Raw genomic sequence first — 24,318 nt, forward strand, 5'->3', positions numbered from 1 at the left:
AGTGTTTCCCGAAGATCCTTCATTTCGTGTCCGATGATCCTTTTTTTTTTTGCTGATATTTTCCGTTAAAATTTTGGAATATTTAAATTGAATAAAATGCAAGACATGCATAAATTTGTGAACAAAAAAAAGCGTAGTATGGAAACCTTTTCGGTTCCCAGGAAAAAGAAAGAACAAATAGAAAACGCCAAGGTTTTTTTGAGTTCATATATTTTTTATATACAAAAACCACTTACAATAGATTTCAATTTAAACTTAAATATTTCCGTTTTTTCTCTATCGATAATCGCAATAGCTACTGTTATTATTGGATCCACTTCAAGTGATCTTTCAAGATCATGAAATATTTAATTTCTTCTTCCATTTGCATTATTTTTAAGCATGTTCTTATTTTTGCTCCTAACATATGGTGATATGTGTATTCCATTTTCGTTTTGTCTTTTTTTCTATGGTCTTAATTTTAGACCGGAACAGTGCGACTTGTTTTTTTAAGAGCATAATGTGTGAATAATACAAAAAAATTATACCTATCATTTCTTAAAAAATGATTTTGAAGTTTAAACATATACATACATATATTGCAAACAGATTCTATATTTTTGTTGCCTATGCTCCCTTTCGGAAGCTTCCCCCCGCTGTAAACCCATTCTGGTTTTCGCATTCTACTGAAATGTTTTCTCTCGCTCTATTCTGTATTGCTTGTATAACTGTGAAAAGCCCACTTTACGGTTTTAAATTATTAAAAAATAAAACACAAGACATGAAATGCATAAATTTGTGAGCAACAAAAAAGGAAACCTTTTCGGTTGAATTTTGTTTTCCCTGGAAAAAAGTAAAGGAATGAAAAATTGCAAGGATTTTTTGTGTTTATATATTTGGTATATACAAAAACAGTTTACAATAGGGGGTTTTTTTTTATTAAATAGGGGAATACTTTTAAAGATTGCCGTTTACTCTCTATCGATAATCGTAATAGCTATTATTATTATTGGATTCAATACGATCCGGGCCGAGCCGAGCCGAACGGAACCGAACCGAACCGAAAGGATCCGTTAGATTTAGGTATGAATAGATTACACTAGGATTTGGGGATTTAGGGTTAACAGTCGAAGAGCAGGAACCCCGGGCTATCGTAGGCCGTTCCGTTCCGCGGACACCGCTACAAGAGCAGGGTTCCCCGAGCAGGGAGCAGGGTTCCTCACTATAAGTTATTCACGCTGATGATCTGATTGATCCAGCCGATGAACGAGGACGTCTTCACGTAGACGCCGGGCACATCCTGGCGGCCGCAGCCAAAGCCCCAGGACACCAGGCCGGCCAGCTCGTAGAAGCCATCGTCCTGGCACACCAGCGGACCGCCACCATCGCCCTGGCAGGCGTCGTGTCCCTCCTCGCCGCCAGCACAGAAACTGGAGGCGGGCAGTATGAAGATCTTCTCCGTCACGGCATTCACCTTCCGGATGCACTCCGTGTCGCTCACAATGGGGATCTCCGCCTCGCGTACCCTCAGGGGTATGGGACCAGCTGGAAATCAAAGAAAGTTAGAGAGTGCCAGGATTGTGCGATGGCGATCCAAGACCCACCTTCACCCATGTAGCCGTAGCCGGTGACCGTGCATCGCTTGCCCGCCGCATGGCTAACGCCACGCGCAGGGAGGCACACCAGACAGACGCCATCCCGGAGTTCCGCCTGGCCGTGCAGCTTCAGCAGGGCAATGTCGTTGTCCAGGGTCTGGCTGTTGTGGTTGTGGTGGATGTAGGTGGTGGCCACGCGTAGTGTCTGGGCCCCCGGACTGCCGTACTTGCGCGTCAAATCATAGTCGCCCACCCGAACATAGATGGCATCTCCGGAACGAACAATACTGTGGATCAAAGTGGATAAAAGTGGGTTAGAGGGGTCCAGTGGTGGTTGGGGATCCAATCACTCACTTGGTGACGCAATGGGCCGCCGTCAGCACCCACTGGGTGCCGATGAGGGCCGCTCCACAGAGATATTGATTCAGGGAATTGATCAAAGCCACCTGCCAGCACCACTCGCCGTTCTCCCCATCCTCCCCGCCCACCACGCGGGCCCTTCTCTTGCCGCTGTAGTTGGCCGCCTGCAGCGAGCCGTGCAGCGATCGCTGCTGGTAGTAGTCCGGATACACGATCTCCGGCTGGTCCGACTCCGACTGGCTGTGGTAGGAGCGCAGCTGGTTGCTCTGCAGACTGGCACCGGTCTCCACGAGGTCCCCGAGCTTGTCGTTGTGGATCTGGATGGGCACGATGGCAGATCCGAGGACCAGGCGCTCGTTGGACTTGTTGAAGCTGCTGCCGTATGCCGAGACGGAGGTCATTTGGCGGGCGGAGCGTTGCACACCGTACTTGGCCCGGGCGTAGGACACCAGCGAAAGGGCAGGAGACCTGCCGGCGCGTCCGGTGCGGAGTGTTCCCTTGACGCCGCACACGTACTTGGAGTAGACATGCGGCCGCGGAGTCGTTGTGGTGGTCGTCGTGGTCGGAGGCGTGGTAATCGGGGGCTGGGGCTGTGGCGGCAGTGCGGGCTGCAGTCCGGGACCGGACTGTCCGTAATAGTCCGCATAGCTCTGCGGCGCCGGCGGAGGCGGTCCTGGCTGGTGCTGCTGGTAGGGATTCGGATGGTGCGGCGGCATTTGCGGCGGCAGACCCTGCGACTGCTGGTTGGACATGTAGGAGTAGGGGGGCATGGCAGCCGGCTGCGGCGGATAGGCCTGCGGCGGACCCATCGGCGGCGGCGGCACAGGATAGTAGGCGGTGTCGTTGCGCGTCTGGAACTGCTGTCGCTCGAGGATCTTGCTCTTGGGGGCACAGCAGATCTGGCCGGAGCGCTTGCACCTGAACAGGTCGGTCATCTCGGCGTTTTCTGTTGGAGATTACGGTCTATCATTGGAGTCCCACGAAAGGGGTGACAATTTACTCACTGAAGCACGTGAAGCTGAGCAGACTGACGATGCAGGAGCCGGGACACTCCTCCCGGGGATCCGGACTGGGCGTGTTGTGCAGCACATAGGGCGGTGCTGTGGGCGGCTGGGTGGGCGAGGGCGTCGCGGGCGGCAGCTTCGGCTTGGGCGCACCGGCGCGAGAGTTGTCGCAGCAGACAGAGCCCTTGGCACAGGTCGTGGCCGTGGAGACCAGCACGGAGGGACGCTCGCAGAAGGCGGCCATGATGTTCAGCAGACAGAAGCCCGGGCAGCGTGGCACCTGTGGCGGTGCCTGGGGCGGCGGTGGTGGCGCCGATGAGGGGGCGTTCAGTGTGCTCTCTGCAAAGGAGATGATCTGCGAGAGAAGATCCCCGCCGCCGCCGCCGCCACCTCCTCCTCCAAGGGGGTTCGAAGACGCTGGTGGTGGCGCGGCAGGACGAGCAGGCTTTGGTGCGGGCTTGGGGGCATGCTTGATGGCCGGCTTTGTGGGTGGCGGCGGCTTGGAGGTGGGCGCTTCGGAGGCGCCGGTGCCAGTGACACAGCAGCTACCCTCGCCCGGACAGAAGGCCTCCGAGTCGATGTCGTCGCAGAAGATGGCAAAGATCCCGTTCATACACTCGCCCTCGCACTCCTTGAGCTCCTGCCCCTGGTCGTTAGCCTGCCCGGACTTCAGCTTGTTGCTCAGCGGAGCCTCCTCTTCCTCCTCCTCATCGTCGGCCTCCTCGTCGTCCTCTTCTTCGGCGGCTGCTTCGGTGGTGGTCCTGGTCGGATGCTTCTTATGCTTGCTGGGCTTTGGCGAGCTGTTCCCGCTGGTCCTTGCTGGCTCTGGGGTGGTGCTGGTGGTGGTGGTTGCCTTCGTGGTGGTGGTGGTGCTGCTGGTGGATGTGCTGGTGGAGCTGCTTGCCCTTGTGGGCACCGACTTCTCGGATATCGTCTGATTCGGCTTGAGGTTGCTCATGTGCTCTGCAGAGGATGGAAAACACTCTGGTTAATGGGGGAGGTTCAATGGTGCGCTGATCGTCAACCTACTGGCTGGAATGTAGATGTCTTTGGGCAGCTTCCCATTGGAGTACTCGTCCAGGGAGACGCAGCACTTGGTGCCCTCTTTGCACAGTCCATCGCTGGTCAGGTACGCCTCGCAGTACTCCGCTATCCGATCCGCCACACAGACGCCCGTGCAGTCCTCTGAAAAAGATCAAAGAAACGGGCTAGAAATGATTTCTGGGCTGCCTGGTCTTCGACTGATCGTACTGTTCACATCATCCGAGGCCTTGGTGGCCTCGTCCTTGTCCTTGGGCTTCGCCGTGGGCGCCTTCTTGGTGGTGCTGGGCTTCTTTGTGGTGGCCGCCGTGGCTTTGGTCGTGCTGCTGGCCGGACGCTTGGCCTGCGGCTTGGGTTTGGGCTTCGGTGTGGTGGTTGTCGCTGCAGTGGTGCTGCGCCTGGTCGTGCTAGTGGTGGCCACTGTCGTGGTTGTCCTTTGCGTCGTTGTGGTGCTAGCTGTGGTCGTTGTCTTGGGCGTTGTGGTGCCTCTCAAAGCTGTGGCATTTTTACCTTCAAAACAAAAGGATGAATACTTTTCCGGGCTCAAATCTGCTGCGATCCTCACCTGGTGCATTCTCGATGCAGCACTTCATGCTGGGCGACGGACAGGGCACATTGTCGAGCACCTCGTAGCAGATGAGAGTGGCCAGCGTGTGGACACAGACTCCGGGACAGTCCTTGGCATCCGCTGTGCTGGTGATGGTGTCGAGCAGGCCTGAAGGAAGAGATCATGGTGCTTATTGCTGCTTCGGAATAAGGAGCTCTCGTTCTCTCTCTCTCTCTTACCTGATAGAAAACTCCCAGCCAGGGACTCGTCCTGGGCCTGGGCCGGCAATGGACTCACCACCAACAGGCTGAGGAGACTCAGGGCGAGGAAGCTGCTGGTCAATTGACTTGGAAAGCCTTTCATTTCTCGAAGATTCGCCATGGTCAGCACGTGCTCATTGCTTTAGCATAAAATCTGAGAGAATCTTTGAGAATCGGAGGGAAAAGAGTGGAGTAATTAGCGTTTGGTTCAAGTGAAAGTCGAGGCCACTGAGTCATCTGATGTGTGCTGTCTGCTGGCTGCCATGTAACCCAAGAGCCCGTGGGGCCCACATGTGACGTAATGCAGCAGCAGCTTGGGGCAGATGCGAGAGCATTGCCACCTCAAGATCATCATCATAATCATCATTATGATGATCTCTGAATCGTGGCAGAGTGTGATAAGAAGTTAAACTCGTTTTAACACATTCGTTTGTGTCGTGGAGTGGAGTTAGGAGCGGACACGGTTCGGTTCCCACTCCACTCTCTGGCGGCAGGTGGCCCCCTTTTTGTATATTACGTATACGCATACGTATCCAAGAAGAGCTCAATCCCCATTCTACACCCATTCCGGAATGGGAATGCCAAGAGTTCCTAACGGATCAGTGCTCCACAGCAGACACAGACACAATTCCGGCTTAATGGGAATGATATGTATTTGGGTTGTTGCCCAAGAACCAGAAATGGAAATGGAAACAGAGAAAGAATCGTCAAACCAAACTGGTTACACGCCTCCTCCTCCCCCTCCCCCCGCGATCTGTAGACAGACGATTTCCATGCAAATATGTAATTATACCAAAAGTATTTATCTACCAAAAAAGAGACGACAATGGTAAAAGCAGTGGCATTCTTCCAAAACGGAACCGTTTAGTGAATGAAATAGAAAGTACTTAGTGGCAACGAAATGAAATAAAACCTACTCTTCAGATAGAGATCTTTTTAGCGAAAGTGCAGCGCCGCAAGATGCCAACTGTTGGACAATGAAATTGTACACCGGACTCACACACTTCCCCACATCACGTGCGGGTCGGGTCGGGTCTTCTCGAAGCTTTCTAGGGAAAACCGGAAATTTCCGGGAGGTAGGGCAACAAAATATTAATTACGACTCCGGGGCCATAATCCTCATTCTTTCTAGAAAGTGACTGACTTGGATCTTGGTCTTTCGGTTAGCCAAAAACCAATTCTAGCCGCTCCCCACAAGGCGTCAAAGTCACACACGTATTTTGGGTCAAGACTCTCTCTCTCTCTCTCTCTCTCTCCCTGTCGCTTTGGCAGCTCCCCGTTTTGTGCTTCCCTCATTCTTGCCCCATTCTGTCAGTCACCACGCCTACGCCATCATGAATACCAAGTCCGGCACCAAAACCGATAACTGGGTCAGATGCATAAGGCGCGACGGCGTTAACACCGATACGATCCATTCCGATCCGATCCGATCGTTCCCCCTTCCTACTCTCTCTCTCCATCTCCCTCTCTCTCTCTCCGTGTCGCTCTCTGTCTCTCGCTGGAGAGTTAGTTCTTCTTGGGAATCACTTGAAATTCCAGTTGCTGAATTTGAATTTCACACCGTACCGTACCCCACGAAAGAAGAATGAAAGAATGTCTTTCAAAAACAAACAGAAATGCCGATGGAAGAACGGTTAACTTTAACTGTAAACGACACACGCTGGCACACGCACACGAACACGAACACACATGCACAGGCACGATCGGACATCAACATACACATGTATGTACACATGTGTGTATGTAGGCACGCCTGTCCATCTATCGTAGTTGATTCGGAGCTGCTTTTCAATTTGCAAAGCGATTTTTTCGTTGGTCTCTTTCGTTTTTAGCACTTCCATAAAAGTTACAAAAAAAAAAGACAAGGCACATAAATACCAAGTACTAGCCAGCCGCAGAAGAAGCAGGAGATAACGAAGAAAGGCACCAGAAGATGAAGGAGGAGATGAAGTAGTAGTAGAAGACCACATCAAAGAGGAAGAGGAACCACTCTTCGCCTAAGGCTCGTCGGTTCACGAACAAGTTAAGCGACTTCTACTGCTGGCTGCCTCTCTCTCTCTCTGCTTCTTTCTTTCCGAACGTACCATAACGGTATACGCATATGTACATATGTACATATGTATGTAACTGTGAGCTGGCAGCCAGGAGACAGTCCATATGCAGATGCCGTCATCTTGGAATGCACTTGGAATCCGGCACAAGACACACTCCCACCTGCACCGCACCTGCTGCACCACACGCAAAAGTCCACATCAAAGCACACACAAAAAAACACACACATACTCGTATATCACTCACAATGTTTTAAAATTAGAACAGAAGGAGGATCGTACGATCCACGGCAACCGTTGCTTCTTAGTTGTGGACTGGAATGAGAGGCGACGACTGCACCTTGCGAAAGCCAGAAACGATCTGACCAGCGCTCAAGGTTCTCATCGCTGGTAAGCCATAAGAAGCCGAGCTTGGCGCTCAAGCAGGCCGCCAAGGCCAGGCCCAGGCCCCGCGTCCGATCCGATCCGATCCGAGCCGCGGCCACAGCTGGAGAAAGTGTGGAAAAGGCAGGCAAAGAGAGCCCAAAAGTTTAAAGAGAAACTATCCACAATCTACCTGGCTCTTCCATCCGACTCTTATGACCATCACCTGTTTTGTGCTCTCTCTTTCTCTTATGACCGTCCAATCCATCACCTGTTCGAGTGTTAGTGTGAGTGGGCCTACCTGGCCACTCTTTTGTGTGTCCGTGTGTGGCCCATAAAGAAGGATGGCCTGGGATTCGTGTCGATTGGTCGCCCAAATTGCCACTTAAGATCGGGGGTTAACCATTTTGAAGACATTTTTATTAGACATTAGCAATCCCCTACCGCTGCCCTTGCCAAAAAAGGAACAAGAAAGAAATTGCACCCCCCGGAGTGTGCCTACTTATCGGATTAGCAATTGCGAATCCCGAACCGAGCCGCGGGGAAGGATAGTTACCCGATCATCATTTTTGCGCATTTGCATTCTGCCCGGGACTTAGTTATGCAAATTTCAAGTGCAACAAGATGTTGCACACACACTCGTATGCTAATTTACAGCACATTTTCGCAAGTCACAGCCCTGCAGCCCTTCAGAATACTGATCTGCATCTTGATCTTGGCTTGGGTTCGGGCTTCGGCCTGGGTTTGGCTCTGGCTGGAAGAGCTGTTGACGTTTCTCTGTTGTCAAACATTGTAGAATGCAATTATGAGTGCGCGAATCTCTAATGAGCAACTAAGTAGGCAATGCAGATGCTCTCATTTGCATACCGCCTGGGAAAACTGCGTAATCCGATAAGAAGGGGATTTGTGGTTCAGTGGGAAAATGATTTCGAATTACAGTTTGTAGCCAAAATAAAGCAGTCACAAAGGAAACTTCAAAGCTTCCAATTGAAAGTCGAATACTTGTATCTCTTAAATTACCGAATCTAAATCTCTGAGAGTATCTCTGTAGGTATCTTAAGATAAAAGACAACGATTCTCATCCTAGTAATGGCACCTAGTAAACAACATATCCTTGCCGTCTGCCACGCCAACAATCGGGCAAGGTAATCAAATGTCTAGGCAAATGAACAGTCTCTGAACAGGCTCTTTCGTTGTCCTTCGATCGCGGATGTTCCCAGGCTCTGGCGCGCATCCTTCGTTTCGGGGCAAAATCTTCTCAAGACGAAACTTCACACGACAGTCTCGGATCGCAATTTGAATAAAACGCTGCATAAAAAAAATTGAAAGTGGTAAAAAAAAGTGAAAAAACTTCCTAAAAAAAAGTCTAGAGGAAAAAAAAGTATTTATCATTCCGTGCGTGCGTGTGTGTGAGAGAGGAGTATTTTATACCTGGAAGAACCGAAGGCAAATAGATAAGGAGACGCTGCCGCTGTCGCTGTCGTTGTCGTTGGTGGTGGTGGTTCGTCCTTCGTCCTGCGTATGCAAATTTGATCGCCCGAGTCCGTGATGATTCCTTTTCAATTTGAACAATGCCGAGGGTCGCCGGATCGCCCTGTCCCCTGGCCACACATGTTTTTGTGTCTGCGTTTTTTCTACATTAATCGTCCTATTTAAAAAAAAAAATGATTAAACCCTTTTGCTGCTTCGTTCGGTACATTTTTTTTAAAGATTTTTCCCCGTTTTTGGTGCGGCTTGTGTGAGGTTCATCTTTTTTTTTTGTTTTTTTGCTTAAGTCATCCCGTTGTTGTAATTTCACTTTTTCCGTGAGAACTTTTAGTCGATGTCTTGGGCGAAATTCGAGGAAGAATGAGAGGAGGCAAAGGAACTGGAGATAGCTAAGAATGGGAGACGCTTGACGCTTGATGCTTGAGGTATAATAGATAGACGATCTTAGACAATATGATCTTTGAATTTGGAGCAGTGCAGCATTTAGTCTTTGTTTACCTTTGATGTTTTTTAGTCGTGGAAACTCATGAGAGTAAAAACGGAGCTGAGATAAAAAGCAATTTATTGCTAAAGATTTTCTAAAACTAATTCAAACCTAAAAACCAAATCATAGACGCCTTTTCTTGTGGTTACAGCATTTATTTCGTAAAATACAAGACACAATTTATGCTTAAATAATCAAGAGGCCTGCCCTGATCCGAGCTCCGACCTGGCCCCGATCCCGACACCCGACCCCCGACCCCGAACCGGAGCCTGACCCTACCCGCCAGCATCGACAGCAATCTACCCCCCGCGGGGCGATGTACGATGATGATCTTGTGGAGTTGCTGGCACTGGTACTGGCCTGAGATCTGACCGAGTTTCCTCAATTTGCATATCAAGGAGGAACGGAACCCTTGTAAGATTTAGACGGGGTGCCGTCGACGGGTGCAAGGCCTTGCAAGGGTTCGGTTTGTCATGGGAACAAAAGATGCATTCAGCGTCGAAGAATAGAGGGAATCAATATTTGAGGTAATTAATTAACAGCATCAATATTGAAGAATGGAAACCAACAGCAATATTCACATTTAGCAATCAATTGATTGACAATTCAATCATATCGTGCAATTTGATCAGCGAAAGTCATTTATGATCGTGTTTCAAAGCTAAGGTCCAAAGAATTTCACTTCAAAATTCCCTTGAACTTAACAAAAGTGAATTTATTTCGTAAGTACGTTGAATGCAACTACAATTTTATTGCTTAAATATAACCTCCCTTGCTGTTGATAAGCTTTATTAGATATAAAGTAAAGATATATCCGATTCCGCCCGCTCCTTGTACCTAGAACTTATTTGTTTATTTTAGAGTGTTGAAATGTTCAGGAGCCTCCATAATACCTTCCTTAGTCAAACATAATTTTTGGAGTTCCTTTCGTGAGTTATAGCACTCTCTCCAGCTTAATCCAAATTCAGCTCACACCATAAGAGAGGAGAGCTCCTATGGAGCCATAATAGCCATAGATCATAAGCAGATATGTGATAAACCTTATCAAAATGTAAAACAAGAAAGATTCAAACATACATACACATGTCAAATAGACATTACAATACACAATGGAGTGGAAATGCTTTCATTCCATAATACAACACGAGTTGTTCAGTTTTGTTTCGTTTCGTTTGGTTCAGATACAATTGTGAAATGAAATTCATGCAAAATAGCAATATTTTTGTGTGTTTTCATTAAACTCCAAATCCAGTCTTAAATTGAATTCTTCGCAGCTCACAAAAATCTAAGTAGAAATCAACATAGAAAATAATTTACTGTAAGTATTTCAAAATATAAATTCGAATTAAAATTCAAATACAACGGATGCATGCGCTTTTTTTACAGCGGTCTGGCAGCACTACGATGATTTAACAATGCGCTCTTTTTACAGCGGTCTGGCAACACTGCGATGATTTAACTTTCGAGGAACTGCCACCACCAGCGACCAGCTGTCGCGACTTACCGAAGCACTGCCACCACAATTGCGATTTTCAAATCGGTATGAATCGGGTATGAATCGGGTATGAATCGGGTATGAATCGGGTATCTTAAAATTAGTTAATCTTGTAGAAAATTTACTCATCAAGAGGATAAAATTATGTGGGCAGGGCTGAGATTTCTATCTAGTTAGTAATATTCCACGGAATATCAAAGTCGAGGAATATGTATAATATAACTTAAATTCGTCAGTATATTTACGGTATATTTTAAAATGAGCCGGTATGTTTTGGTATATTTCTGAGGGTCGGACGGTATATCTTAACCATATATCCGCGGTCACACTAATTTTCTTGCCGCCACGTCTAGCTTACACACCTCGCAATTTTTTTACTTTTCATAGTTTTTTCTAGTATTTTCCAGTACTAGGACCTCACCCTCTTTTCCTATGCACCAATGTTGAAACCGTGTAGAAATGCCACCTAGAGCCATGTCCAGGCTACATCGAACACTAATTAGTGATCAGAATCGAATTCCTTATCGTTTGCCATCATAATCTCAATTATTTTAATGTCGGAAATAAAGGCATGCCAAAAAGTGGATAACGGAGGCTTTTCACACTGGCGCTTCCATGGGCAACAGTTTTTGAAACGTACACCTTTCTGCTTCATGTGTCGCCTTTGTTAATTACATGAAAATGTAGTTCATATGTGGCAAATGTGTAGTTAGCGTGTAGTTACTATGTAAGAAAATTCATTTAGTGGAAATTGTTGTTGACCGGTTTTGCTTAAACTTATTTTATAAACATTCCAAACAGATGAGAACCTAAAGTTAACTAGTCTTGTAGAAAATTGATGTAATAATCGGATAAAATTATGAGTTCAGACCCTCAGGTCTTAGTTAGCTAGTTATATTCCACGGAATACCCAAAACGAGGAATTTGATGCAACTTGAATACAAATAATTCGTCAGTATATTTACAGTATATCCAAATATTCATATTCGTGCCCCCACCACTCAAGTGCCAAAAATACCAAAAACAATCAAAGTCAAGTAAAATTAAATCCAAAAATGTTGATACGTAAATATTCGCCAGATTTGTGAAATTGACAACAACGAAAGCAACAAAATCTCTGAATAATCGACTCTGACGGCATTGCGCATTTCCATTCGGGGAATCACTTGCGCTTCGTCGGCGAACAGAAGAAGAACAGGTTGCACGCAACAGCAGAAACAGCAGAAACAGCAGCAGCGATAAAAACAATAGGAAAAATGTCTGCGAGAGGTACACGACAAGTGCAGCGCAATCTGTGGGCCTCGCTCCTGGCGCTCCTGGTGATCCTGTACTGGGCAGATCCCACGGGCGGCTACTTTGCCGCCCTTGACGAGACCGAAACGAACAAAAACTGCTTCTGCGAGGTAAGTGACAGGCCGCAGCCGCTTCGCTTCGCTCAGGCATGAAACTTTCTCATTTCCCACACACACAGTTGGAGGGGTCCATCAACGATTGCAGCTGCGATGTCGACACTGTGGATCACTTCAACAACATGAAGATCTTTCCCCGCCTCCAATCGCTACTCGTGAAGAACTTCTTCAGGTTCTACAAGGTGAACCTCAGACAGGACTGCCCTTTTTGGCCAGACGACAGTCGCTGTGCTATACGCTTCTGTCAAGTGGAGAATTGCGAGGAGCAGGCCATACCACAGGGCATCAAGGACAAGGGTGAACACAAAGAGAAAGCCGCCGCATTCAAGGTAAGATAGAGATGGGCGTTTACCCCGAATACCCCGCCGGAAAGAGAGAGCGCGCGCTATCAATCTGCGCCGCTTATCAGAGGGCATTCGTTCTTTTTGTCGGAGTTGGAGTACGACACTCCCCTCCCTCCCTCACTATCTGCAATGCTCAATGGGTTGCCAAGTGATTTATACACATTCCACATTCCACGTAATCTCCCATTGTCTCACGGGCGTAAATCTTCGCGCACAATGATGTGGTCATATTTTGGTGGCATTGCTGACGTGTTCTTGCTGCCCTGCCCATTCATCCGCCCCCTTTTTGATTGCAGTTCAATGTTGTTTACCTTTTGTTCTCCATCACGACTCACTTACAATCGGAGCACAATTGGAACTGCTTCTGTTTGCAGAGTTGCCAAATAAATGGTTTACCTGTTGACTGACTTCCTCCTCATCATTGATTTTGTTTCAGTATTCACGCGAGGCGCAATCGGCGAACGGCTGCTCGGATGCCGAGGACTTTGACAGCGCCCTGGGTTTCCTGGACACGAGCATCAGTGATCAGGCGCACCGGGAATTCGAGCTGTGGGCGAAACATGACGAGGCTGAAGAGGATTTCTGCATAGTCGATGACCACGAGGAGGGCTCGCAGTATGTCGATCTGCTGCTCAATCCGGAGCGGTACACCGGCTACCGGGGAGAGTCAGCTCACCGCATCTGGAAGAGCATCTACCTGGAGAATTGCTTTGGCGGCAACAACGAGACGGCAAACAAGTTCTCGAGCTATGTCCCGCACTTGGATCTGCGGAATGTGTGCCTGGAGCAGCGCGCCTTCTACCGCATCATCTCGGGACTGCACTCCAGCATCAACATCCACCTGTGCTCCAAGTATCTTCTATCCGAATCGAAAGATTTCCTGGATCCGCAGGGCATCTGGGGGCCCAATGCCCAGGAGTTCAAGCGTCGTTTCAGCCCAGAGACAACTGGCGGCGAGGGTCCACACTGGCTGCGAAATCTGTACTTCATTTACCTGGTGGAGCTGCGAGCCCTGGCCAAGGCGGCGCCCTATCTGCGTCGCGAGGACTACTACACGGGCATTGCCGAGGAGGATGAGGAGGTGAAGTTGGCCATCAATGACCTTCTCAGCGTCATAGAGTGAGTACACGAAGACTTTTCCGGAGATTCTGTTTTGGGACATTACTAATCTAAAATGCACAGATCCTTCCAGTCGCACTTCGATGAGAATGCTCTGTTCAGCAGCGGCATCGCCTCGATCAAGTTCAAGAGCGACTACAAAGAGAAGTTCCGCAACATATCCAGAATCATGAGCTGTGTGGGCTGCGACAAGTGCAAGCTGTGGGGCAAGCTGCAGACCCAGGGCCTGGGCACTGCCCTCAAGATCCTCTACTCGGAGAAGCTCAATCTGGCCACTGAGAGCGGTCTGTGGGACAGGCCGCACATCGAGGCGGATCCCATCTTCAGACTATCGCGTCCGGAGATTGTTGCTCTCTTCAATGCCTTCGGCAGGTGCGTCCAAGCTTAGCAAACGTTTCCTGATCCATCAAATCTAATGGTAATGGACTTCTTCTTTGCAGATTATCAAACAGCATATACGAGATGGAAAACTTCCGACGAGTGCTGAGATAACCCGGCAATGAAGAGCCCTCAAGGCGGCATCAGTCCCATTCAGTTCCCCGGAGCAGCTCGGCCCCGATGCTCGACTGTCTATCTAATTTGTACGCACATATTTGGGGCTGTATTTTGTGGATCTTGGTTACGATTTCCCCCTCCCCCAATAGACACCCGAACACTTGAAGGCCTAGCAGAGAGGCTATCGCATCCGGGAAAGCGGCATGACATCCTTGTAAATAATATTAATTACCCCTAGGCTACTTGTACTTTACTGCACTTTACCCGGCCCGACACGACCCAATCGAACAGATGGACGGAGGACAGACAGGTGTTTACCATAAGTTAGAATATATTATTTATTGTGGCAGAAGGAGACTCAAACATTGTGCAATAACTCGACCGCGAAAGACACGAAAATAAATGTGAGAAAGATCGATGTTTACCCCAACCGCCACCCTTGGCCTTGTTCTTGTTGTTGTTTGTGTGTTTGTGTTTGTGGAACACGTCACCAGGGAGTTGGGGCATAGCAACCGACTTGTTTGCCTTTGCAGCAACTGTCATCTACCCAATGGATATATCTACATATATATTTGTGACATTCATCGATTGATCGGGTCAGAAGCCGGCTGTACTTACTTACAACAAATTTTATTATTTGTGTAACTAAAAATTTCTTCTCTAAAAATGGTTGTCTTAAAAGTGAAACGCGGCGACGAGACGCTCTTTCTGTACGAGACTAACGTGGGCGAGAAGACCGACTCGGTTATTCGTGATCTGGTGGCCATCTACAACGGTCAGCTAAAGGTGCAGCGCGTTTGCATGGAAATTGAGGAGCTGGCCGAGCACGGCACCATGCTGCCCAGCGAAATGATTGGCCTCAACGACGATCAGATCGAGGAGCTCAAGCTGAAGGATATCTGGGCGGACAAGTGCATCCCTTCCGGAGGGTTCACCTTCAACAAGGATCCGATGTTGCGCCGCAACGGGCAGCAGCCCAACGAGGCCATGGGCAAGGTCCTGGCCAATACTATAACCGAAGCCAAGGCCATGATAGATAAGGTAACATCTAACAGCATCATTTTCAGTGGCTCTGGGATCTGATCCGTTAACCCACAGAACCTGGCCAAGTCCTCAAAGACTCTGTCCCTGAAGGCGGTTCAGGAGGCCATTAATCTGCTGCGTGGTGCCGTGACCATCGTGTACCCCATGCAGCTGCCACCGCACGACACCATACGCATGGAGTTCACCAACACCGAGGATCTGAGTGGTACTCAGGCCTCCAAGGAGGTCATCGAGCCATCCAAGGCTCAGCTCTGGTTCGCCGGCCGGCAGATACTCATGGGAAAGCTACTCAAGGACTACTTGGGCAACAATGACAAGACCAAGGTGAGGCGTCCCTGATCATCGTAATCGACCCATTATCTTAACCAATCTCCATTTAGGTGGTGGTCAAGCTCAATCAGTTGGGCGAGGGTCCACCGGGCCGCGAGGCTGTCATCTCCGAGCAGATGCGTCGCCAGATGATGGCTGACTCCTTCCGCCGCCAGGAGGAGCTCAAGGTAAGAGCAATTTTCATTTTGTAGAGGATTTCAAATTGCTTTTTATTAGCTATTTGCTATATAATAGTATATGTATCTACGAGTACGTACTCCCCAGTGTGTATATATTTAGGCAATCAAATCGAAACTAGTTAACTAGTTAAAGAAAAGTCTGGGGAAGATTTCCCTCCTTGGTCTGTTCTGGCTTTCTCATAAAGTAAACAGTTCCGCCCGCAAATGGGAGCTACTACATCTGTTCCTAGTCCCTGGTTCCTGGTTCCTGACTGGTACAGCAGATGTCGGGTTGGTGGGTCGTGTTGTAAATTTAAATTCCATACATGTCTTTTAAATGTAGCTCCTCTAAGGCCACAACTACTGGCACCGCACCGGATCCATTTGCGAGCTTCGGTTTTAAGTGGCATTTTTCTTAGTGGGGGGAGTTGTCAGGTAAATAAAGCTCTTGTTCCTTCGATCCGTTTGGATCTATATATATATATATAAGTACAAGTACATGTGCGTTTCCTCTATGTATATGTATCTGTATGTATCCGAGAAAAGCCAAGGTCCGTTCCCGTCCCATTCTGTTCTGTTCTGTTCTGTTTGGGTTCCTACAGACGTTGTATAAATGCGCCGAATATAATCTAATCGAATCTTCAGTTCCCCCATTAAGTTTTGGTGCTGTTTTCTATGCGGATCCAAGCATGGATGCAGTTCCCATCGATGTCCATCCTTAGAGTATAACCAGCGGCTTCTCGGGCACATCGCACTTGGCTGCCTTCTCTTGGTCCTCGTCAAAGTTCTGTTCACTCGTGTTGGAGTCCCCAGTGGGGCTGAGTGGTATCAGCGACTTGGTGCTGCCAATCATCTCGTGGCTGTCGAGCGGCAGAACTCCAATTTCCTCCAGCTCCTGGCCGCCCACTGCCTGGTGCTCCAGGTCCACCACATCGTCATCCGTGTCGTACATTTGCTCGGGTTGCTTGCCCGCTGGTCCTGCGGCGAACACATCATCGTCTGACTCATCGCCGGCGCAGACGCAGCGCATCTTGGCATCGTCGCCCACCTTGACGGACTTGGTGATGATGCAGAGGGAGATGGAGGAGACCACAAACAGCACGATGGGCACAATCAGCGAGACCACCAACTCCCTGTACACCTTATCCAGATCGTAGCGTGCCACCACAAACTCCACGTTCGCATCCTGCAATGAGGAAAGCAAAACCCTGAGCTCTAGTATCAGCTTACACAGACTGTGGAGGGGGCGGGACCCACCTTGTTGTAGTAGCACTGATAGCGTGACTGGGCGGTGTTGTTGTCCCCATCGTTGCCATAGCGAGCCACAAAGTCCTTGCACTCGCCCCGGAGCGTATTGACGCAGCCCTCGAGGTTGATGTACAGTTTCTTCCAGTTGTAAATGGTTAGATTTGCCTGGTTCGGCAGGTATCGCTGCTCGGGATCCACGGCCCTGGTGCTGTTCTCATAGATGGCCCAGAACTGGGTGAAGTTCATGAACGGAGCTGGCAGCGTATCGTGCTCTAGGAGGGTGCCATTCAGGCAGTCTGTGGCACTGTCGCAAAAAGGAAAGCTTTAGTTTCGACTACAATTCAAGGAAGAGGGAGCGTGTGCACTCACCTGATGCGATGCTCGGACTCGCGGGTGACTGTGGCGCAGTTGGTCAACAGGTTGCCATCGTCCTCCTTCCAAATTTCAATGGGATCGATGCGCACGCCGTGCTCCGAGCCACGTGCCTGATTAAATGCCACCGCATTCTCGCAGTCCGCTGCTATGAGATTATCCTCCTAAAAGGAAAGGCATGCCATCAGCATAGGGTATACTCGTATGTAGAGGGTGATCGGTGATCAGGGATCCCCCACTCACATGCATTATGAGCACGTTGACTTTGGTCGTGGTTATCTTGGAGCAGTAGCGATCGCAATCGAAGGGCTTCTTGATCTTCGTGCAGTGAACGCCGTGGCACTCGAAGAACCCATTCAGCTTGGTGTTGTCCTTGGCAGAGTTTATCGTGGGCCCATCGGCCTTGTGATGGCACAGAAAGAACTCGGACATGTTCTTGCAGTGACCTAAGGAGTAGAGCAGATGCTTGTTAGATGTGTCTGTGTGTGTCGTGTCTCTCTACTTGCCATTGGAACAGTTGAATACACCGCGAATGTTGTTGCAGGCGGTGCCGTTGTTGCAGTTGAATTTGTTCAGGCGACTCATGTCAATCTGGGGACGAAGAACAGACACGAAAACAGATAGAAACTTAATGGGGGCCCATTCAATGATCGTAAAAGTCATTCGAGGCGCCAGTTGTCCATTAAAGCCGAGGGCCAAATACTCGAAATGCCTCCACATCGTCGCAGGAGCCACCGCAAGTGAGGTCACAAGTGTGGCCACAAGTGAGTCACCCTCCCACTCTCTCAGTGTGTGTCCAAGACGATGACGTCTTTTTGAGCACTACTTACCATGGCACAGGAGGTGTTGGTCACCCGCGTGCAGTTGTTCAGCTGGATGTCCGTGCCATTCCGACGGACCACAGAGTGTATCTGAGGACAGAAGCCACTGGTCCGGGTCAGACACCATTCGCCGCACGATGCCCAGGGGCAGTTGTTGGGCATCTGACGGTCGACGGTCTGGCACATGACCGGATCCAACTCGAAGCCGGACTTGAAGGCCCTGCAAGGGATTAAGATTGAGTCATCGGTTAAAGATAGACCCTAGAACTGGGTGGGGAGAGCTTTCTGTGTCTTACTTCATGGACGGCGAATAGATGGCCACGCTGAGATAGACGATGGACACGCAGGAGAGCACCATCGTCAGCTGGCAGAGGCAAATGGCACGACAGATGCGCTTGTCCTGCTCGGGAATGAGGCGCGGCTTGTTCTTGCGTCGCGCCATTCTGCGGTGCTGGGTCCCTGTTTTCTGGCAGTGGGTCTGGCTAATGCGCTTCCTCTAGATTGTCAGCTAATTTACGACTTGTTGATTTTGGTGGCCCACTTTCCGCGTGGGACACTACCGGGACACTACCTACCCTACTCTTTCGCCCTGCGATGTTTTCAAGGTGATTCTCGTTTGGTTTTTCTGGACTGGGGCCTGGCTGGGGTTTGGATGGGTTTTTGGTTGCTTGGTGTTGGACTGGTGGAGTGGTGGAGTGGTGGAGTGATGGTGGTGTGGAGGGGGGTTGTGTATGTTGTTCTATTTTTGTGTGAAGCTTTTGAAGTTTACTCGAAACTGGACGAGGATTGGGATGAGATGTGTATGTGGTTGGATGGATGGATGGAGTGTTGTTTTTGGGGACTTTTTGTGGGGTTTCTTTTCCACTGGCTTCACTTTGACCGCGACCCGAAGATGATTTGTCTTTAGGGAGGGGATGGGGCCACAGACGGAGCGCAGATCCTTCCACGTCCGCTCCTGGTGCGTGCTCGTACGAAACTGAAATCCTGACTCTGGATCCCGACTGGGTCTCCCGGAGCGGCGCGGAGGCAGGGCACGCCAGGGCTGCAGGAGGACACTGCGCACTTTTACTTTTTTTTCGAAAGGAAAGCGAAAGTGAAAGCCACAACGGGATGGTGCGGTGTGGACTGGGACTAGGACTGGGGCAGCAGGGATGGAGACAGCTCAACAAATGGTTCCAGGTCCTGCCACGACGCCTGCGCCGGGGAGAGGGAGAGCTCTTGAGCTCTGTCTCTGGCCTCATTTATCCTTCCTCTCTTCTCTCCTTTCTCTCTCACTCTCTCTCTCTTTCCACCACATTCGAAAAGAAAACATTTCTCATTTAGCATTTCTCCACGTTTTTGGTTTTTTTTAAAGCGTTTTGCTTCTTGTTTTTTTTTTGTGTGTGTAATTATTTATTAAATAGGCCGTTAGCTGGTTTAATTTGTTTATTGATAAAGACACGTTAAGTAAAAAATTTTTAATCATTTTGCATTCAAATTTGTTTTGGTTGTTCTTCTGCTTTTGTTTAGTTTTTGGTTTTGTTTTTTGTTTTGTATGATTTAAAAAAATTCTCATAAGCAACGTGCGTTTTATCGGTTCTGCTAAGCTATATGTATATGTATATATATATATATATATATCTATGTATATATACATATATATGTATGTATGTATTGCTATAATTCATTAGATGCTCGTTTTTACATAAGAGTTTTTAAAACTATTTCAAAAATGTTTGAGAGTGTGTATGTGTGTACTTTTTGGAGTGAGAAATTTGGTTCTTCTGCTTGAACTCTTGGATTGTATCTTGTACGAGTATCTTGTGGTAAATCTATCATCTATCATGCCAACTTCTCTACGAACCTTCATCTTAGCGGACTCGGACTCGGTTCCCTAACAATTGGTTTGATTGGTTTGGTTTTTCTTTTCCTCTTCCTCTTCGTTTTCGTTTGCCATTTTTTGTTTTCATTATCATTTTTAGTTAGTTTTTACGAATTTACTTAATATTTTTATGACTACTATCACAATTTGTTGAAAACAAGCGATTCTTTAATTGGTATTTGGTATTATCATTCTGTAAATCGAAGTCGAGAGTCGAGCAATCATAGAGCGGAGCATCGTCCACAACAAAAGCCAAAGTTCTAAAGTTATACAGGACAGTACAGTGCAGTACATTATTTTTAAACAAGGATCTTCTTCTATATAGTACGAATAAAGTATTATTGCATGGCTAAGATGGGATCTGAATTGTAGAGCGCAAAAGTTTCGAATAAAATATATATTTATACATATATGCAAGTGGAAAAGGTTATCGTTATCGTTATCGCTATCCTTCCTTCCTTCCTCCGACGATGCTCCGCTGGCAATTTATAATTATTATTTTTTGTACGAGTACTTCATATATGTGTATGTATGTATATCGTCCGATTTGTGAGTTGGCAGATGGCAAATGGAATTTCTCTATCGATCGATTCATATATGTATTGTATGTTTTTATATCTATTTAATATAAGCTATGTGTGTGTGTGTGTGGGTGTGTTTGTGATACAGACTACAAAGTTGAGTTCGCTATTTGTTTAGGGGCTTTAGCTTTAGCTTTAGCTAATTTGTATTTTTGCTAGTATTCCATATCATCATCTTCGTCACTGTGACACAGAAGTTTGCTAGAATTGGAACATCGGGTTGGAACAAAGTTCTTAATCAATTCTAGTCAGAGTTTGGTTTAGTGATAGTATAAGCGATAAATATAGTAAGAGTATATGTTCTTTATATATATATACGGGGATCGGATCATGCCATACAATACAAATAGGTTCTATAATCAAAAGCGGTTCAAACGAAAAGCATGCACAAAAAAGGCCTGGCTGATGCCGTCTCTTCTTATGCGTAATATCAGTTTAATTAAATAGGACAAATATTCGATATGTATACGAGTACGAGTATATATGTAGGCATGTAATAGTTTAAAAATTAGTAAATAGAAAAAAAGGTATATGCTGGGGGCGTGTGGGTTAACCTGAAAGAAACCTCATGTAAATTCATTTTTTGTTTTGTTTGTTTTTTGTAAAGTTAAAGGCTACAGACTACAAAAATACACGAGTGTATTTTGAGTGAATATATTTGATATACATATGTATGTATGTGGTATACAGATTACGAAATTCCTTTCAATTTGATCGGGCTTTTGTGCTCTGTGTGTGTGTATTTGTGTGTGTGTGTGTGTGTGTGGGGAGGGCTCCTTGAGAGGTGCTAAGGACTAAGTCTACAATTGGGGGAAATGCAGTAATTGCTAAGGACACTTCAGAGTAACGTTAATTCGGTTCGGGGTTTCTCTTTGGTTAATTATGGTTGCTGTTGTGGGTCTACGACAAGCGACAACTGGGTGCCAGAGATATATATGCATGTACATATAACTTTTTTGAGTTCAGCATTTCATCGCACTTAACCTATCACAATACATTTGGGGGGTATTAACAATCAACAATCAAAGATCAACGATCAGATCTCATATTTCAAAATACATTCAAGGACAACGACTTTTCCGTATTACATTTCATGCAGTTAACGATCCTGTAAGTAATATAGAAGTAATAAAGAGAAGAAGAACGAAAGAACCCATGAATTATAGGCTGGGGATTGGCGGGTTGGGAGGGTTTGAGATGTAAAAAAACAGAAAATATACAAAAGTTACAATCAGTACATTACAATTTCTGATTTTTGGGTATGATTCAACTTATGGTTTAGGCCAATAGCTTAACAAAAGTATAATTTACATTCATAAACGTAGGAGAGAGAAGAGTACAGCATACAGCATACGGCATACAGCATACAGCATACAGCACGATCTTTGACAATATGTAGTATCTTCGTACAAGGCACAATGAAGGAGTGTAGTGTGTGGTTTCTACTACAGTACGACAGTATACAGTATACAGAAGTCGAATCGCAAACATATGTATGAATGAAAACAAGATGCAGGACAGGAGATGCAGATGCAGCGTCTGGTGGTTGCTTGGTTGGTTGTTTGTTGGAATTGAACTCACTCTTCCTTGGTTGGGAACTTCTCGGCGTAGACCCGCGAGGACTTATTGCAGGCCTTCTCGCAGCAGGGGCAGTACCAGTAGCTCAGCACCCCGATGGAGATGGCGAAGAGCACATTCGGTATGATCAGCGATAGGATCAGATGGTACAGATTGTTCTCCCACGAGTAGCGGCCGATAACCACCTCTGGATAGGCACGGCTGTAGTAGCAGGGGAACGGCTCCCCAATATGAGAGAAGCTACCATCAAATCGAAAGAAATGTTACCATTTAATTGCGTATAAACTCATTTACTTAATCCAACTGAAAGCTTACCCATACTGCCTGGCAAAGACGCTGCAGTTGGTCGTGGGCGGGTACCCGCAGCCCTCGGAGTTAATCAGAAACTTTGTATAGCTAACATCCCAGTTGACGGTGTCCAGGTCCCGGGGATTTCGCTCCCAGTCGCTGTACGGGATGCGCGTATAGTTGACAAACAACTGATGGCACCTGGTGAATGGAATCGATATGGAATCAGAATCGATTGGACTACAATAGGCCTACTCTTTTCACTTACTTGGTGAGTGATGAGGTGCAGCCCTCGCGACAGGAGCTCCAGCTGCAGTTCTTGATGCCCTCCGCATAGATGTGATCGATCACAATGCAGGTCACGGGCACTGGATCGTAGTCGGCAATGATCGTTGAGATGGCGGGATCCACTACGAAGGGTATCAGGAAGAGGAATGTGAACACCGACAAAATGGCAGTTGTACCTGGAAGACAGAAAGAAAGAAGCATCCATTAGACATGAATAGGGAATGTGCATATGTACATATAGGGGATTGTGTTTTATCTTACCAAGGCACACGGAGGTATAGAACTTCGCCTTCTCGAGTAGTGTGTCGATTTCGATCTCCTCGCGCTTGGCCTTGATGGCGTCCACGCAGCCGCTGCCCGGCCTAACCGGTGACTGGCAGGAGGAGCGTATCGATCCCGCCACCGAGCCCGATCTGCTGCTGCTGCTGTTCAGGCTGATCTTGCTGGCGGAGAGCGTCTGTGCCGAGAGCGTGGGACTCGTCGGCATCGACGTTGTCGTTGTCAGAGTGGAGCTCTTCTTCATTCTGATTCTCTGTGCTCTCTGTGTTGTGCGTGTTCTGTGTGTGGTTTCGTGTGATTTCTTAGATTTTAGGATCAGTAAAAGCTTTTAAAATGAACACCGCTAACAATTCTACACTCTTTCTTTATCTCCTTGTCTCTTTATCCCTTCCTCGCTTCCCCGCTTCTGCCTTCTCCTTTCTACTGTGAATGTGGGTTAGCTTACGTCTCTATATCTCGTCTATCGATGTCTCTCGCTCTGCTCTTTTCCTATTTGCCTTATTTTTGTAGAGCCGAAAAGGAAAAAGGTGTTTTCGTTTTTTCGTTTAAATCTAATTGGAACCTCCTTTTGGGGCGGGGGAGAGAAGGCGGCGGTTCCGTTCCTTCTTCTTGTATATTGATTAAGTTATCTAAATTTATTTTATTATTATTCTGTTTTCTGTTTTCGGTTTTAGGTTTTTTTTTCTTTTTCTGCTTTTGGTTTAGGGTTAACTTTTGCTTCGTCTTCGTTCTCGTCTTCGACTTTGAATAGTTTTTGTCGTTCCGATAATTTTTTTTTTTTATAGATTATAGATTTTGTTTTTGATCACGCATCCCTCCTAGTCTTCCTCTTAAGCTGTTTGTTTGTTGGACCAATTCTGAAATATCTCTGGCCTCCTTCGTATTCTGTTCCTCCTTCTTCCTCTGCTGCTTCAGATTCTGCTTCTGCTCCTGGTGTCTGTGTGTGGGTGTGTGTTCTTGTGTCCCTGTGCATGTGTGTTGTGTGTGTTTGGGTGTGTGCGCTTATTCCCTAGAAAAAACTTAGCTGCATAATTAACAATAAATATTGAATCAATCCTCGCTCTGACGTCTGTCTATCTGTCCCCCTGTTTCTACCTACATCACCTATCCTAAGCCTCTGGCCCTAATCCGATGCAAATACAAATAACTCAATTAATAACGAATTAATGCAAAAAATTATACTAATATTGTCTTTTGATCGATCGGTCGATCGAGTCGAGTCGATCGTCGTATCTTGAGAATTTCACGCGCCTTCTCCTTGCCTCGTAGTGTTTCAGTTTCTGTTTCAAGTATTTGGGTTTTCTGCTGTTAGCTCAGCAGTGTCCTTGCAAGCCTTTGGGTTGGTGTGGGTGTGGCTGTGGCTGTGGGTGTGGCTGTGTGGTTGTGGTCGTTTGTTAAAAGTTCAATGGAAGGATTACAAAGAATTTCAAGTTGCT

The 24,318-nt window shown here is 47.3% G+C and overlaps 5 protein-coding genes across 7 annotated transcripts; 2 read left to right on the top strand and 3 right to left on the bottom strand.

The window, feature by feature from the left end:
- Nucleotides 1–852: 852 nt before the first annotated feature.
- LOC108153275 (protein masquerade) lies at nucleotides 853–7,255 on the bottom strand. Its single transcript, XM_017283144.2, has 9 exons — nucleotides 7,085–7,255; nucleotides 4,766–4,950; nucleotides 4,545–4,694; nucleotides 4,190–4,489; nucleotides 3,968–4,123; nucleotides 2,939–3,901; nucleotides 1,929–2,880; nucleotides 1,584–1,861; nucleotides 853–1,524 (listed from the first exon to the last, which is right to left on the bottom strand). Exons 2-9 carry the CDS (start codon nucleotides 4,905–4,907, stop codon nucleotides 1,202–1,204), a joined length of 3,264 nt encoding a protein of 1,087 aa, XP_017138633.1. The 5' UTR covers nucleotides 4,908–4,950; nucleotides 7,085–7,255; the 3' UTR covers nucleotides 853–1,201.
- Nucleotides 7,256–10,329: 3,074 nt separating this feature from the next.
- On the top strand, nucleotides 10,330–14,464 carry LOC108152229 (ero1-like protein). Of its 2 annotated transcripts, XM_017281414.2 has the most exons (7): nucleotides 10,330–10,490; nucleotides 10,559–10,712; nucleotides 11,748–12,070; nucleotides 12,139–12,405; nucleotides 12,857–13,539; nucleotides 13,603–13,911; nucleotides 13,980–14,464. In XM_017281414.2, the coding sequence occupies exons 3-7, from the start codon at nucleotides 11,924–11,926 to the stop codon at nucleotides 14,029–14,031; spliced, it is 1,458 nt and encodes a 485-aa protein (XP_017136903.1). In that variant the 5' UTR covers nucleotides 10,330–10,490; nucleotides 10,559–10,712; nucleotides 11,748–11,923; the 3' UTR covers nucleotides 14,032–14,464. The 2 variants fall into 2 exon arrangements, 1 of the variants encoding a protein (XP_017136903.1); XR_001774805.2 differs by lacking the exons at nucleotides 10,330–10,490; nucleotides 10,559–10,712 and having other exon boundaries at nucleotides 11,647–12,070; nucleotides 13,980–14,120; nucleotides 14,184–14,464.
- Nucleotides 14,465–14,700: 236 nt separating this feature from the next.
- Nucleotides 14,701–15,599, top strand: LOC108165410 (cilia- and flagella-associated protein 298). The gene is made up of 3 exons (XM_017301449.1): nucleotides 14,701–15,075; nucleotides 15,133–15,402; nucleotides 15,459–15,599. Exons 1-3 carry the CDS (start codon nucleotides 14,701–14,703, stop codon nucleotides 15,597–15,599), a joined length of 786 nt encoding a protein of 261 aa, XP_017156938.1.
- A 3-nt stretch (nucleotides 15,600–15,602) lies between these two features.
- LOC108152228 lies at nucleotides 15,603–19,197 on the bottom strand. Its single transcript, XM_017281411.2, has 7 exons — nucleotides 18,304–19,197; nucleotides 18,017–18,227; nucleotides 17,693–17,777; nucleotides 17,430–17,632; nucleotides 17,184–17,350; nucleotides 16,824–17,118; nucleotides 15,603–16,752 (listed from the first exon to the last, which is right to left on the bottom strand). Exons 1-7 carry the CDS (start codon nucleotides 18,447–18,449, stop codon nucleotides 16,285–16,287), a joined length of 1,575 nt encoding a protein of 524 aa, XP_017136900.1. The 5' UTR covers nucleotides 18,450–19,197; the 3' UTR covers nucleotides 15,603–16,284.
- A 221-nt stretch (nucleotides 19,198–19,418) lies between these two features.
- LOC108152232 (protein tipE) lies at nucleotides 19,419–23,152 on the bottom strand. 2 transcript variants are annotated; one of them, XM_017281422.2, is made up of 5 exons: nucleotides 22,865–23,152; nucleotides 22,584–22,779; nucleotides 22,343–22,516; nucleotides 22,031–22,267; nucleotides 19,419–20,650 (listed from the first exon to the last, which is right to left on the bottom strand). In XM_017281422.2, the coding sequence occupies exons 1-5, from the start codon at nucleotides 23,124–23,126 to the stop codon at nucleotides 20,605–20,607; spliced, it is 915 nt and encodes a 304-aa protein (XP_017136911.1). In that variant the 5' UTR covers nucleotides 23,127–23,152; the 3' UTR covers nucleotides 19,419–20,604. The 2 variants fall into 2 exon arrangements, with proteins under 2 accessions (XP_017136911.1, XP_017136910.1); XM_017281421.2 differs by having other exon boundaries at nucleotides 19,419–21,557.
- Nucleotides 23,153–24,318: the final 1,166 nt, after the last annotated feature.

The sequence above is a fragment of the Drosophila miranda genome, chromosome XR, assembly GCF_003369915.1.
Source record: "Drosophila miranda strain MSH22 chromosome XR, D.miranda_PacBio2.1, whole genome shotgun sequence".
Lineage (NCBI taxonomy): Eukaryota > Metazoa > Arthropoda > Insecta > Diptera > Drosophilidae > Drosophila > Drosophila miranda.